At 35.4% G+C, this 12,803-nt stretch overlaps 2 protein-coding genes and 2 long non-coding RNA genes across 17 annotated transcripts; 3 read left to right on the top strand and 1 right to left on the bottom strand.

The window, feature by feature from the left end:
• Positions 1-204: 204 nt before the first annotated feature.
• Positions 205-5,584, top strand: LOC147291487 (mitochondrial import receptor subunit TOM20-like). Of its 13 annotated transcripts, none has more exons than XM_086236381.1 (8): positions 205-599; positions 1,262-1,354; positions 1,870-1,991; positions 3,029-3,146; positions 3,870-3,979; positions 4,102-4,257; positions 4,903-5,153; positions 5,238-5,584. In XM_086236381.1, exons 1-3 carry the CDS (start codon positions 367-369, stop codon positions 1,922-1,924), a joined length of 381 nt encoding a protein of 126 aa, XP_086092507.1. In that variant the 5' UTR covers positions 205-366; the 3' UTR covers positions 1,925-1,991; positions 3,029-3,146; positions 3,870-3,979; positions 4,102-4,257; positions 4,903-5,153; positions 5,238-5,584. The 13 variants fall into 13 exon arrangements, with proteins under 13 accessions (XP_086092507.1, XP_086092499.1, XP_086092496.1 ...); XM_086236373.1 differs by having other exon boundaries at positions 3,026-3,146; positions 3,870-3,959; XM_086236370.1 differs by having other exon boundaries at positions 3,026-3,146.
• A 1,246-nt stretch (positions 5,585-6,830) lies between these two features.
• Positions 6,831-8,158, bottom strand: LOC147291486 (disease resistance protein RPS6-like). The gene is made up of 2 exons (XM_086235953.1): positions 8,033-8,158; positions 6,831-7,931 (listed from the first exon to the last, which is right to left on the bottom strand). Exons 1-2 carry the CDS (start codon positions 8,156-8,158, stop codon positions 6,831-6,833), a joined length of 1,227 nt encoding a protein of 408 aa, XP_086092079.1.
• A 96-nt stretch (positions 8,159-8,254) lies between these two features.
• On the top strand, positions 8,255-10,032 carry LOC147291485 (uncharacterized). 2 transcript variants are annotated; one of them, XR_015121139.1, is made up of 3 exons: positions 8,255-8,644; positions 9,125-9,786; positions 9,984-10,032. It is a non-coding gene; the product is annotated as an uncharacterized LOC147291485 (long non-coding RNA). The 2 variants fall into 2 exon arrangements; XR_015121140.1 differs by having other exon boundaries at positions 8,267-8,644; positions 9,248-9,786.
• Positions 10,033-10,036: 4 nt separating this feature from the next.
• Positions 10,037-11,065, top strand: LOC147291484 (uncharacterized). The gene is made up of 2 exons (XR_015121138.1): positions 10,037-10,143; positions 10,224-11,065. It is a non-coding gene; the product is annotated as an uncharacterized LOC147291484 (long non-coding RNA).
• The last annotated feature ends 1,738 nt before the right edge of the window (positions 11,066-12,803 follow it).

Genomic DNA, 12,803 nt, shown 5'->3' with positions numbered 1-12,803 from the left:
ACTGATTTCTAAATACATTTATATATCGCCACATTTTTAAATTTGATATCTAATTTTTCGGTATAAGTTATTATTCTGCAAAAACCGATATCTAAATCCTTACTGATATCTTTGTTTCAGCTAAAAAAACTAAAATAAAAATTTGAAGACTATTACTTAAATTTTTGGACTAATTTCCCAATACTTCAACCCGATACCCTCCTCTCTCAAACACAAACACTCTCAAACTTTACTCACCCCAAGCTCTCTCTCTCTCACACCCTCACTGATCGAGACCACACTCACCACCCTCGTTCTCTTCAACCTCCGAATCCAATCCCAGAGACAGAGATCGACATAGACAGATGGAGAGAGAGAAGAATAGCCATGGACGATAGCTGTGCGGTGTGCGGTCTGCTCCCCCTGCGTCGCTCGCCTTCGCTTCATCTGCCAAGACCGCCGATGCTTCATCTTCAAGTCCGAGCCAGCGAAAGAGAAAGAGAGCCGTTGCGTCGCCGTTCTCACAGTCCTTGTCATCGTCGCGTCGTTGACCTTGGCGATGACGTCGGCCCTCAAGAGCTTTCTCTGCCTCGCTCATCGTCTTGGGTTGCAGTCAAAAGGTAAGATTAGTCATCTCGATCCCCTGGGTTCTCTCTTTCTCTCTGTCCTCGATCTTCTCTCTATCTCATGCTGGGTTCTTTCTTTCTCTCTGTCCACTTCTCTCTTTACTGAAATTAGGGTTTCCAAATTGGGGTTTTCTGTTTGTTTAGGTTTTTCTTAAAATTAGGGTTTTTCCCGGTGGTATTTGAGGAGGTTGAAGATCTTGTTTTGGGATTTTTAACAGAAAGCAACTGGTCGGAGGTAAGAAGAGAGATTGGGTGTTGGCATCTTTAATTGTGGTAGCGTTGGGGCTGACAATTACAACTTTGAGTGATTTTAATCTGCAAGCAATAGAACCTATATAGTACCTAGCTAGAAGAGAGAGAGTCAGAGAGAAGGTTACAAGATGTTGGATATTGATTTTAACTTGTTCAATACAAATATTAGTCTGCCATGATATCTACCATTCTGCTAGTTTACAGGATGCATTCTTGAGAGATGGCAGGCTTGAAACTATGGAGTACAAGTAGCACCATACTTATAGACTTTTCAACTAACTCTAGTTTTCATGAGAATTCGGTTATACTTGGTTGAGTGTTTCTGTAAACTGTGTTCTGGCTATAGTTTTGTGAGTTTGATAAGCTAATATACATTATTGAAGTTATTAATACTGTGTTTCTAGGCCCCTGAATTGCACATGGAAATCCATAAGCATGGTTTTGGTCAACAGGCGATGGGAGCTGCTGCTGGACCTTCCACTTCATCGGGTGCAAAGGTGAATTGGAAATCTCATGGTTCTCTTTTTCTTGACATTTTGTTCTTTTTGTTTCTGGTTTTCTTTTCTAAATGATATTAGTCTTTGCCAATTTAATTATTTTTATTTTGTGTGTTTATGAATTCATGGAATCATGGATGTAGGCTGTGTGGCTGATATGTAGTTGATGAAAGATTAACTTCAGTGCATTGCATTTGCAGTTACATATGGTTCAACTCAAATGCTTTTTGAATACCAAGCAATGTGACAGATAGCATGCCAATATCTTATTTTTTAAAGATAAATGAGTTCTTGTGGCCAAAAAAAAAAAAAAGAGTTCACATGAGTGGTACCAAATATGAAACACCACTTGGTATCCAAATTTGGGATTTATTTTAGTGCTTGTAGAATTTCTGATTTTTTACATGTAACATGCTTGAAGTTTAATTATGTACAGCAGTCTGTCTCTGTGTTCTTATATTATGGTTAGTTTCTTCATCTGTTGATGAATTATTACTGTTTCCCCTTCTCTACAGGCTACAAAGAAAAAGAAGAGCAGTGATCTCAAGTATGACATATTTGGTTGGATAATCCTTGCTGTTGGAATTGTCGCTTGGGTAGGATTTGCAAAATCCCATGTGCCTCCCCCACCTCCGCGGTGAGCATAGCATTTGGTTGGTCTTAATCTTTGGCCCTCTGGAAGGCAGTTTGGAGATTAATCATTCATCAGCAGGTGGAATTCATGTGAAATTGATTCATATTTGGCTGACCATCCATAAGTTAACCCGGTGGTCTCTGTCTCTGTCTCTCTCTCTCTCTCTCTCTATCTATATCTATCTATTTATCTATCTATCCTGCACTTGCACATGGATCCAACAAACAGAACTCTGCTCTCTCAAAACTCCTTACCTACTCTTGAAGTCCTACTTGGAATTTTGAAGTTTTTGTTTGCCTAAACTATCCAATTCACATGAGTCTTGTCAATTGATTAATTATTGATATTAATATATATATTGATTAATTATTGATATGTATATATAATAAATATATATACATAGATAATACTTGCCTACAGTTTCCAAGAGCTTTCCTACCATTCATTGTTGATATTATTTTATACTGTTAATAGTGTTCCCCGTTTAGTTCTTGTAAATTACCAACTAGATCTGTTTATGTTAATTATTTTGGCACCTCTTTGATGTTGCTCTAATTTTCTTGAAGCTTCCTCATCCTCTTACTGACTTGTTAATTAATTTCCTTGTTTTAAGGCTTCAAGGTTGAGAAACACATAATTGAAATAAAAGCAACTGAAGCAGAGTTTGCTAGAAGGAGAGAAGCTAGTGAGTTAGAAGTTGAAGCTAGGACAAATGAGATTTCCTACATAAAATGTTTTTTTTTTTTTTTTTTTAAAAGCTAGCATTTCTCAAACAGTAATTGGATTAAGGTTTCAATATAGACTTTGCTGCAGTTTCCACCTAATTTGGTTGCAGATCCAAAATATTTGATGAGTGGGCATATTAAAATTTGTCCTATATACAAGAAAGTAAGAAACTCATTGCAGCAAGACTTAGAATATATATGGGTGTACTATTAAAGTTCCTTATCTTAACATTAGTTTGTAGGGATATATTTGTATATAATACAATGAATATAAACCACCTTATATATGATATTCATTTGTGGATGGCTTAGCAGAGACAAAGATGGAAGAGTTCATGTTATTTCCACAAGATGCAGCTTAATTAGGAGTGGTTATTCTAAAATATGTAGATTGCAGCAATCATATGTTCCAGATTACTTGAAACATGTGGAGGTGCATGCTCTCTCTCTCTCTCTCTCTCTCTCTCTCTCTCTCTCTCTCTCTCTCTATCCCTCTATGTCTTGCATCTTTCTAGTCTGTTTGATTTCCAGTGCTCTCAATTAGCAGCAGATTTAGTAGATTGTGCTAGTAATCTTGTCACTAACACATGATAGGAAGATTACCCTGCATGACTGGAATTGAAAAATAAGTTTGTAAATATATGACTTCCTTAGAAAGTAAAGCAGTGATAAAATTGTAACTAAGTAAGACACTTGAACTTTCATGGCATTTATATAAATGAAGGTGAGCTTTTGTTTACTGTCCAAAGAGGTGTTGGATATGGAAGTGCAAGAGTGGCATGTCCAATTTATATTGTTTGTACATAATGGTGTCATTTGTATAATATATATGTTTGTATATATTGTTTTCATTTATATCTAATTTAATATTAAAATGTTTTTAACTTCTAATTTTAGTTCTGTTTTTTTTTTTTTATTCAAAGAAAATGATGTAAGCCAAGTCAATGTGCTAATTTGAACTTTACTCCTTCGAAAAGCTTTTTTATTTATTGCTTGCTTATGTGCTAATTTGTGGGAAAGAGTCTGGTTTTGGGCATCATTATGGGCGTTCTTACAAATCTGTTTGTTTCTATCAATTTGTGGGAAAGAGGTTCATCCAACCATCATTATGTGGATAATTTCTTACAAATCTGTTTGTTTCTATCAATATATGTAGGTTGCAGAGCACATGGTCTATCTCTCTCTCTCTCTCTCTCTCTCATCTTTCATCTCTCAGCCTTTTGAGTCCTATATTCTCAATGTGAAGGTTACTCTATGTTAAACATGGTATTATCTAGGATCTAGTTTCTGTTATGTCTTTTTAATCATTAATCTTTCTAGTTTTCTTGTTAAGATGGAATAATACTCCAGAGTCTAATTTGTTAATATGTTGGTATTATTTTTTGCAGGTTTAGGTAGATAATCCTTGGCTCATGCTCCATTTTTTCTAATGCAAGTGGTATGCAAAAAGATTTTTGCATCCTAATGTTGTACGTAGTAGCATATGATTATATTTAGACCAAGTGTTGCTGCCATTTCAATATTTGTAAACCGAGAGCTTGGAGGTAAGGCCCTAACCCTAGCTTGTATTATGCTCTTAGTTGGTTGTAATTGTGTGTTGTTGTGTGAAAAGGCCAAGCTTTTTGACAGAAAGGCTTTGATTTTCATGGAAACTACACAATCTGCCTACATTGCACAGTTTTGACCTTGTGTCATATTTCTGAAATTCTGAAGTGTTTGACAAGGCTTTTGAATTTGGTTTTTGGACCATTTAAACTAGACATCTCAACAATAATTTCAAGCTCTGAATCACTGAAATCCGATTTGAGATGTATTTTCTATGATTTTCTAAAATTGATTCTGTTTTGCTAGAAAATGACAGTTTTACTACGCAGTGCATTATTACGAGTTTGGTTGCACCATTGTGATTTTGAGTAGTGCTTTTGACCTGATACTTATGGAACAAGTACTAGACATGTTCAAGAGTGTTTTAAATAAAAAATCTTATGAATTGAAGCTATGTTTGAATGATTTGGTACTTTGGGTCTAGTTTGTAGCATTCGACAGGTTTTGTTGGTTTTGATTTGGTGAAATTTACATGCATGAGTGATAATTTGGGTAACAAATCTGATTTGAGTATTGGTTTGAGCTTTTGCATGTGTTGGCTGCCAATATGTAAATATTAATGCACTTTTTTATAATGTTTTCAGTGGAGTAATTCGAAGTACAAGCGGAGCGGTTACACATAAGAAAATTTTGATGAAATTCGAGTTGAATGGGTAGAGTTTGTTACCCTCAATATATTTAGACTGACATGCATGTTGGTATAAATCTGGTACATGTTTTGAGCATTTTGTGGATATGATCGAGCTGTCCAAAAACTTTATATCTTGTACGAGGATATAGCTGCAGTATTGAGGATGGAGGAACTTTCAGCAACCTGCATAGTTGTGTACATGAGGTCAGTGTACTCTTTGATTCATCTACATTGTTTTTTTTTCCTCATAAACTGTTGTGATACAAATGGATGCTTGAAAATTTTTAGGTACCTGTACGATAGGCTTATCGAATCCAACATGGCTGAAATGGTTGGTCTTGTGGACCCAGCACGTGTCTCTGTGGGAATTGGAAATTCAGAGAATAGATCAAAGTACCTAGTGTGCATCATTTAGAACTAGCCATGCCTTATATTTTGTGCAGATTTTTGAAGTTTCTTAGGGGGGTTAAAAATGGATTAGCTAGCTAGGGTTATCCCTACTTGTTGAGGGATTTGTAATTTATTTTTGTTAACTTGAATATGGTTGAAATTGGATGTTGGAAATATTGTATGAGAATGTTGGATGAAATTGATTGAAGCATTTAAATTGCACAAATTGGATGGTGCATGTTCGAATTTTTATATCAAATATTTGACAGGAAAAACTGATATCTAACAATCCATTTTAATTTTGTTTTTTTTAATTAAAAAAAATTTACAATATCCGTTCAATACTGATATCTAATGTCTTAAATCTGATATTTATACAGGCATATACATCGAAAAAAAAAATAATAGCGATATCTAATATAATTTTTATATCACATGGTAGCTCAAACATGATGTTTAAAAGACTTATAATATCTGAAACAACGGACAAACATCTATACAGATATATCGGTTTTATTTAAAACTCTGATGTGTTAACAATATTAAATATCGCTTTAATAAAAAAAGTGATGTAACAACTTACCAAACATAGCTTTTGCTGAGTTTACAATATCGAAAAATATAACCAAACCGATATATAATATACATGTTAATGTCAGTTTTTAAAAAACTAATGATATTGAAAGTACATTACATATCGGAATCCATTCATATAGATAGCGGAAACTTAAAAATTCGATATATATTATGTATTAACAATATCGGAAATTCAACAAATAGGATGTCTAAGTTTTTATAAACATCGGGTAAAAACCGATATTGAAAATAGGGTACATTAGATATCACGTCTGCCCTTATCGGTCGCAAACCTAATAGACATCAGTGTTCCACTGATCTCTAATGGGGTACTTCCTAGTAGTGGATTTCTCTACTTCCCTCTTGTATGCACTTTGTCACCCACTGGCTTTGGCTGAACGTGGGATGAATGACGGTTTCGAGCGTCATTTCTATCATTCGTTGTCCCCCATTTTGCTGTGTGGATTCAGAACTTTTAACACGTGATTAATTAATTTTACAACACTAAAGGCATAAGGAAATAATAAAAAGCATAAGGAAATAAAAAACGAAACTCTCACAATTGTTGTGCACGGTTGTTGAATCTTGCCAACATGAGGGTTCTTGTCCCAAAATTCATCAATAGTTCGATACTCTTGGGGTTTTCGTCTTCTTCTGTCTTCTCTCGGGTGTGCATTAGTTTTTTCATAATTTTGGGATTTTTGAAACTCTGAATGAGAGAAACTGAGGTAGTGGAGTTAAGGTTGGGGTAGTGCTTGGTCTAAAGGGATGTAGAAAACTGCTGGTAACTGCCGGGTGCAACGTACGTCGTGATAAAAAAGTTCGTTCTTCTTTTTGTTTTTGTTTTTGTTTTTCAATTTTCACTTATGTCTTTTACTGATTTGCCCTTATTATATTATAATGTTCAGATGTTCTTTAGTTACCTTTTTTTTTAATACACATATCCAAACCGTGTGTGAGTACAAAATTTGAACCAGACACTGTCTCCAGTGATGTGCAGCCATGTGCGTCCAAATGTCGCAGATTCAACGGGAGATCTTGCAATTGTAAAGATCGAAGGCTCTTGCAGTTGCTTATGTCTAAGTCCCTCAGCCCAGAAACTTGTTTGATGTTTGCAGGTACGCTGTCAATCTTGGTTCCACTTAGATCTAAGCTTTCTAATGAGGATAAGCTAATCATGAGGCCATCAGGCAATTTTTTGAGTCTCGAACAGCCCTCAAAGGTGAGATCTCTAAGATAGTTTAAATTGTAGATGTTGTTCGGGACAGACTCAAGGTTTTTGCACATATCCAGGGGTAAATATTTAAGCCCAATTAAATTTTCAATGGACGAGGCAGATAGCTCTTTAACTGCTGTTCCACTTAAATAAAGTAGCTTCAGACATTCCATGGGCTCCAAGATTTCTGGGAAGCATTCGAATTTAGAGCAACCACTGAGAAAAAGATTACCAAGAGATTTCGACTTACAAATGTTGGATGGGAGCCTCACAAGCCTTTCGCAATAATTCAGATCAATTGAAACAAGACCAGAGAGAGACTCAAATATTGATGAGGGCACTACTTCTATTGATGTCCCCTGCAAATTCAAAGTTGTTATATTCCTGGGAAGCTCTGAAACCTTGCCAAGAGATGGGCACCAATATGGACGAAGCTCTTGGAGTTTATTTAACTTACAAGTGCTGCTTGGAAGATTCTTAAGGTAGCGACAGCTATAAATTTGTAACTCCCGAAGTTTTTCACAAGACCAAACTGATGAAGGCAATTCCTCTATTGCAGTCCCACATACATTTAACCATTCAATATTGGTTGGTATTTCCGGAAAATTTTTAAGATTCGAGCAATCTCCCACATCCAGATTCTTAAGCTTGTCAAGTTTTTCAAAATATGAAGGAATTGCAACCAAACTCGTACAATAGCAAAGATCTATAGACTCCATATTTTGACACTCAGATAAATCTGGAACTTCCGTTAGCTGCCTAGAAGAACGAAGATCGATCTTTTTTAAGTTCCTAATATTCTGTAACAAATTAAAGAAAAATGGTAATTAAGATTGGATAACTTAGTAACAATAACTCTCCACACTACATATAATGTAACAAAGAACAAAATTAATCATACCTGGCCTTTATGCCAAAGTTTCTCAACTTGGCTACCAGGCATATGAAGCTCAACAAGATTGCATGGAGAAAATTTTGACGGCAATGATTTCAATGGGCAGGGAAATTCTAACATAACTGCAGGCATTAGATGCCTTCAAGCTTTTGACCGTTAGATCAGTAAATGTTGATCTAACGGTTAAGAAAAAAACTTATGGGCCAGCAGGTAGCAAGTTAATGAGATGAGAGAGAAAGTGAGCTAATATACAGGGTTAGCACTTATCGGTAGCCTTTCACGAAAAAACCCAGACTTCCACAGGGGCAGAGCTGAGCTCAGTGCACAACCCAGCAGGGGCAGAGCTGAGCTCAGTGCACAACCCAATCCGAGATCCATCCACACTTCCAGAGGGACAGAGCTCACTTCACAAAGAATCAATTTAATGGGTACATCGAGACTTCCACAGGGGCAGAGCTGAGCTCAGTGCACAACCCAATCCGAGATCCATCCACACTTCCAGAGGGACAGAGCTCACTTCACAAAGAATCAATTTAATGGGACAGAGCTCAACCACGAATTGCACATCCATCACACGAATTGCTCACTCCTTCCTCTGTTGTGCTCTGTTAATTTAAGGTATTTTGCACTATGGGTTTGGTATGGTCTTGACGTTTTCCCATTTAATTTGAAGATTTGGCTTAAAATTGTTATTGGGGTATGGGTTCATGTGGATAGTTTTGATAATTGTTCGATTTCAAGGTATGGATATATTTAGGGATTTCAGGACATTTGCATGCAAAACGCTATAAATGATTATGACTGCTCATGTCCTTTTGGAATGTGTGTGTGTGTATGTGTGTGCTATTTATCTACTAATAAGTCTCTGCTGCATTGATTAAAAGAAAGAATATACATGTATCTTTCCTGTGCCAATCTGTAATCTGCATGACTTTATCTAGACATCATAATGTTGACCTTAAGTTTTAACCGGATTATTAGAAAGATACTTATATCATCAATACATGTACCTTACAAACCATACTAAAAACCAGTCTTTTAGTGGAAGAATAGTGATTGCATTACTTAAACATTACTCTTGCATGGTGGACCTTCTAGGTAGGGCTGGTCATTTGGAAGAAGCAGAAGAGATTATCAATGGCATGTCAGTTAAGGCAGATGCTGTGGTGTGGGGTGCATTATTCTTTGCTTGTTATATTCATAAAAATATTTTGATGGCAGAAAGAGCAGCTTCCAAGCTTCTCGAGTTGGACCCTCATGATAGTGGAGTTTACATTTTGCTTGCAAAAATGTATAGGGAATCAAATATGTGGGAGGAGGCAGGGAGGGTGCAAAATATGATGAAGGAGAGAGGAGTAGAGAAGACTCCTGGTTGCAGCTCAATTGAGGTCAATGACATTGTATATGAGTTTATTGTCAGAGACAAATCACACCCTCGGACGAAACAGATATATGATTGTTTAGTTCAGTTAACAAGACAAATAGAGCTTGTTGGTTGTTTATCTGCAGTTCATGCAGTTTGAAATGACTTTCTCCTTGGTTCTTAATTTAGGCAACAAATTTGAATTAGCAGGTAAAGGAGAAGAGTGCATGTGAAGTGTCCTTCATTTCAAACTGCTAGACAACGTTCAAAGAGTGCATTTTAAGAGTGTAGTTTGCTTTGAAGTGATCTAAATTAAAGAGTATCTAGAACAAAATCTGGACAGCTATACAATTGCAACAATTGAAGAACTTCTCTATTCTTTGGTGCTTCTGCTCTGGTATGAACCCTTAGGAGCTGCTTTTTTGTTTTTTGTTTTTTTTTTGCCCCTCTTGTTTTGTACTTTTATGATTCTCTGAAAATGCTCACCCTTCTGGATTGACATTTTTCCTTAACAAAAAATAATAATAGGACTTTCCTGAATGCAATTTGTTTTTGTGTTTATTATACTGACCATGCTTTCTGCACTAATGTCAGGGTTCTTACAAGGAAAACATGATAGCTTTTCTTCACCAGCACCAAAATGTTGTCAAGGTTGCTAGCCAAGTACATCGCAGTTCCATCCTTTGTCAAGGTATTCAAAGTTGCTCCATTGGCTTTTGAAGGGCTGCTATTTATCAAAGCTAATTTCCACGAGGTAATGGACCATTACTTGCCCCAGAATTCAATATTGCACTTTCTAGAAATTGTCATTTTTATGGGAACTTTTTCTCTCAGATGAGCATGAAATGGACTTCGATCAATTTGGGATACTTATAAAAGTAAAGTTCAGGTGATTGCATTTTCGTTCCTGTTTACATATACTTTCATGGCACTACTTATTTGCGTTTGGAAGTTTAATTTATGACCTGATATAGTAGATTACCATTTTATAGCTGGAAAAGTCATTAGGATAGAGACGTCTTTTTCATTGGATTACTTCTGCCTTGACACTCTTGTGAGAGGTATTCAATTGGTTTAGAGAAGAAGGGAAATCTAGTGCACAATCCCTTAATAAGCTATATTGGATTTGGAACCATTATTAATACCAAATTTGAGATAATGTAAATTAGATCTCTTCCTAACTGCTTGGTTTTCTTTGTCAATCCAATTAATTTGATACACTTGGTACCAATTATTGCTTAATTGAAAGTCTGTCTTAGGTTAATGCGAAGTGTCTGGTTTCTCTTATTGCATTAAATGCTATGAATTCATAGTTTTGATTTGTTATGTGAAATTGTGCTTCTGAATAATTGGGTTGGTAGTTCTGTTCACTCAATGTATATCTTCATGTTAAAATTGTGTGAAGAAGCAACCTTGCCTCCAGACCTATTGCAGAGGCAGAGTATCTTGCCATTGTGTGGTCTGCAACGTCTCAGCAATCAACACATGAAGATTGACTAGTATTTCATACCAAGTGTGTTCAAGCTAGTTGCTGATATTTTCCAAACCACTTCCAATGGTCCCATTATGTTCTCCAAGGATCAAAATTGGTCTCTGAAACTCTCCGTGCTTTTGGAACATGTATTTGAACAAATATTGATTAGTTAAATGAATGGATGAAATTTTTTATGAATGGATGGATTTTTGTTGAATGGATGGATTTTTATGAGAGAATGGAATATAAATAACATTTATAACATCCAAATCCCATTAAAAATTGACATGTATAATCTTGTTTGTTTATATCAATTTCAGGAGGTTTTATACATCGAAAAAACTTGATTACGATTTCCAATCTTGTTTTGGATATCAGTTGGGCTGAAAAAACAAATGGCATTTGCTTTGTTCTTTTGACAATTCATCCATTGCGTTTGATCTGTTGAAATGATTTTAAACGATTCGACAGGGACTGCTCAGGATCCCAATTATAACAGCATTATTCAATGATTAAAAAACAGAAAAAGATTTTGGTTAATACATAAAGGGGCAGCAAAATACAAGCATGTGTATTGGCAAAATATGTATTGGCACTTTTGGGTACTTGATATTCAACAAATTTTACCCAACTCAAGAATGCCTAAACATTTTGATACAATATTGATTAAAAATGTAAAACACATGTAAATGTGTAATGTATATAGTTTTAGACTTTTAGTACAAGGTTTTTAATTAAACTTGTTAATACTTAATACCTTAAAAAATTTGATCTAAAAAAAACCCCCTACAAAATTTAAAATTCAAAAAACTAAAACTGAAAATCACTAAAACAAAAAAATTAAAACACAAAATATTGAAATTGAAACCAAAAAAATTCCATCCTCGCCCAAAATATAAAATTAACCCACCCAAGTTGAAAAAAAAATGAACCTCTGGCGCGTCTCCAGACTTGTCAAATAGTGTAATTTTGAATTGCATGTCAAAACCTGATTGTTACACAGGAGCTTGTATATAGCACTCTGAGAATGCAATTGCCCTTTCGTGTATACACAGTTGCAGTGCGAAACGTTTTTTTGGCCCAGTGATGAAATTACCATTTTCTTGAGATTTGGTTCAAGAAAATGGTAACTTACAATTCATTGAGAAAAAGTTACCATTTCTTGAGAAAACAAAATCAAGAAAATGGTAAGTTTGGTCACGCTGGGGCTGGATTACCACTTTTTTGAATGAAGTTACCATTTTCTTGATCAATTGATCAAGAAAGTGGTAACGTGTTTTGCTTCACTGATTCCGTTACCATTTTCTTGATATTTGGTTCAAGAAAATGGTAACTTCGATCAAGAATGTGGTAACTTACCATTTCTTAAGAAAATGTTACCATTTCTTGAGGAAAAAAATCAAGAGAATTGTAACTTTGGTCAAGATTGGCCTTAGTTACCACATTCTTGAACTAAGTTACCATTTTCTTGATCGAACGATCAAGAAAGTGGTAACATGTTTTGCTTGGCTGATTTGGTTACCATTTTCTTGATGTTTGGTTCAAGAAAATGGTAACTTGGATCAACAAAATGGTAACTTACCATTTCTTAACAAAAAGTTACCATTTCTTGAGAAAAAAAATCAAAAAAATGGTAGCTTTGGTCAAGCTTGGGCTTGGTTACCACTTTCTTGATCAAAGTTACCATTTTCTTGATCGAACGATCAAGAAAGTGGTAACGTTTTCTGCCCCACTGATTTAGTTACCATTTTCTTGAGGATTGGTTTAAGAAAATGGTAACTTGGATCAAGAAAATGGTAACTTACTATTTCTTAAGAAAAAGTTACCATTTCTTGAGGAAATAAATCAAGAAAATGGTAACTTTTGTCAAGCTTGGGCTTGGTTACCACTTTCTTGATCAAAGTTACCATTTTCTTGATCGAACAATCAAGAAAGTGGTA

The sequence above is a fragment of the Dryas octopetala genome, chromosome 3, assembly GCF_963921425.1.
Source record: "Dryas octopetala chromosome 3, drDryOcto1.1, whole genome shotgun sequence".
NCBI lineage: Eukaryota > Viridiplantae > Streptophyta > Magnoliopsida > Rosales > Rosaceae > Dryas > Dryas octopetala.
Note: the sequence above shows the minus strand (reverse complement) of the source record. Positions and strands in the feature narration are given on the sequence as shown.

Coding starts and splice junctions, on each gene's coding strand:
- LOC147291486 (XM_086235953.1), bottom strand. CDS start 8,158: ATGCCTGCAGTTATGTTAGAATTTCCCTGCCCATTGAAATCATTGCCG. Junction 7,932..8,032: donor AACTTTGGCATAAAGGCCAG/GTATGATTAATT, acceptor AATTTGTTACAG/AATATTAGGAACTTAAAAAA.
- LOC147291487 (XM_086236370.1), top strand. CDS start 1,277: ATGGAAATCCATAAGCATGGTTTTGGTCAACAGGCGATGGGAGCTGCT. Junction 1,355..1,869: donor CCACTTCATCGGGTGCAAAG/GTGAATTGGAAA, acceptor CCTTCTCTACAG/GCTACAAAGAAAAAGAAGAG. Junction 3,147..3,869: donor ATTACTTGAAACATGTGGAG/GTGCATGCTCTC, acceptor CAATATATGTAG/GTTGCAGAGCACATGGTCTA.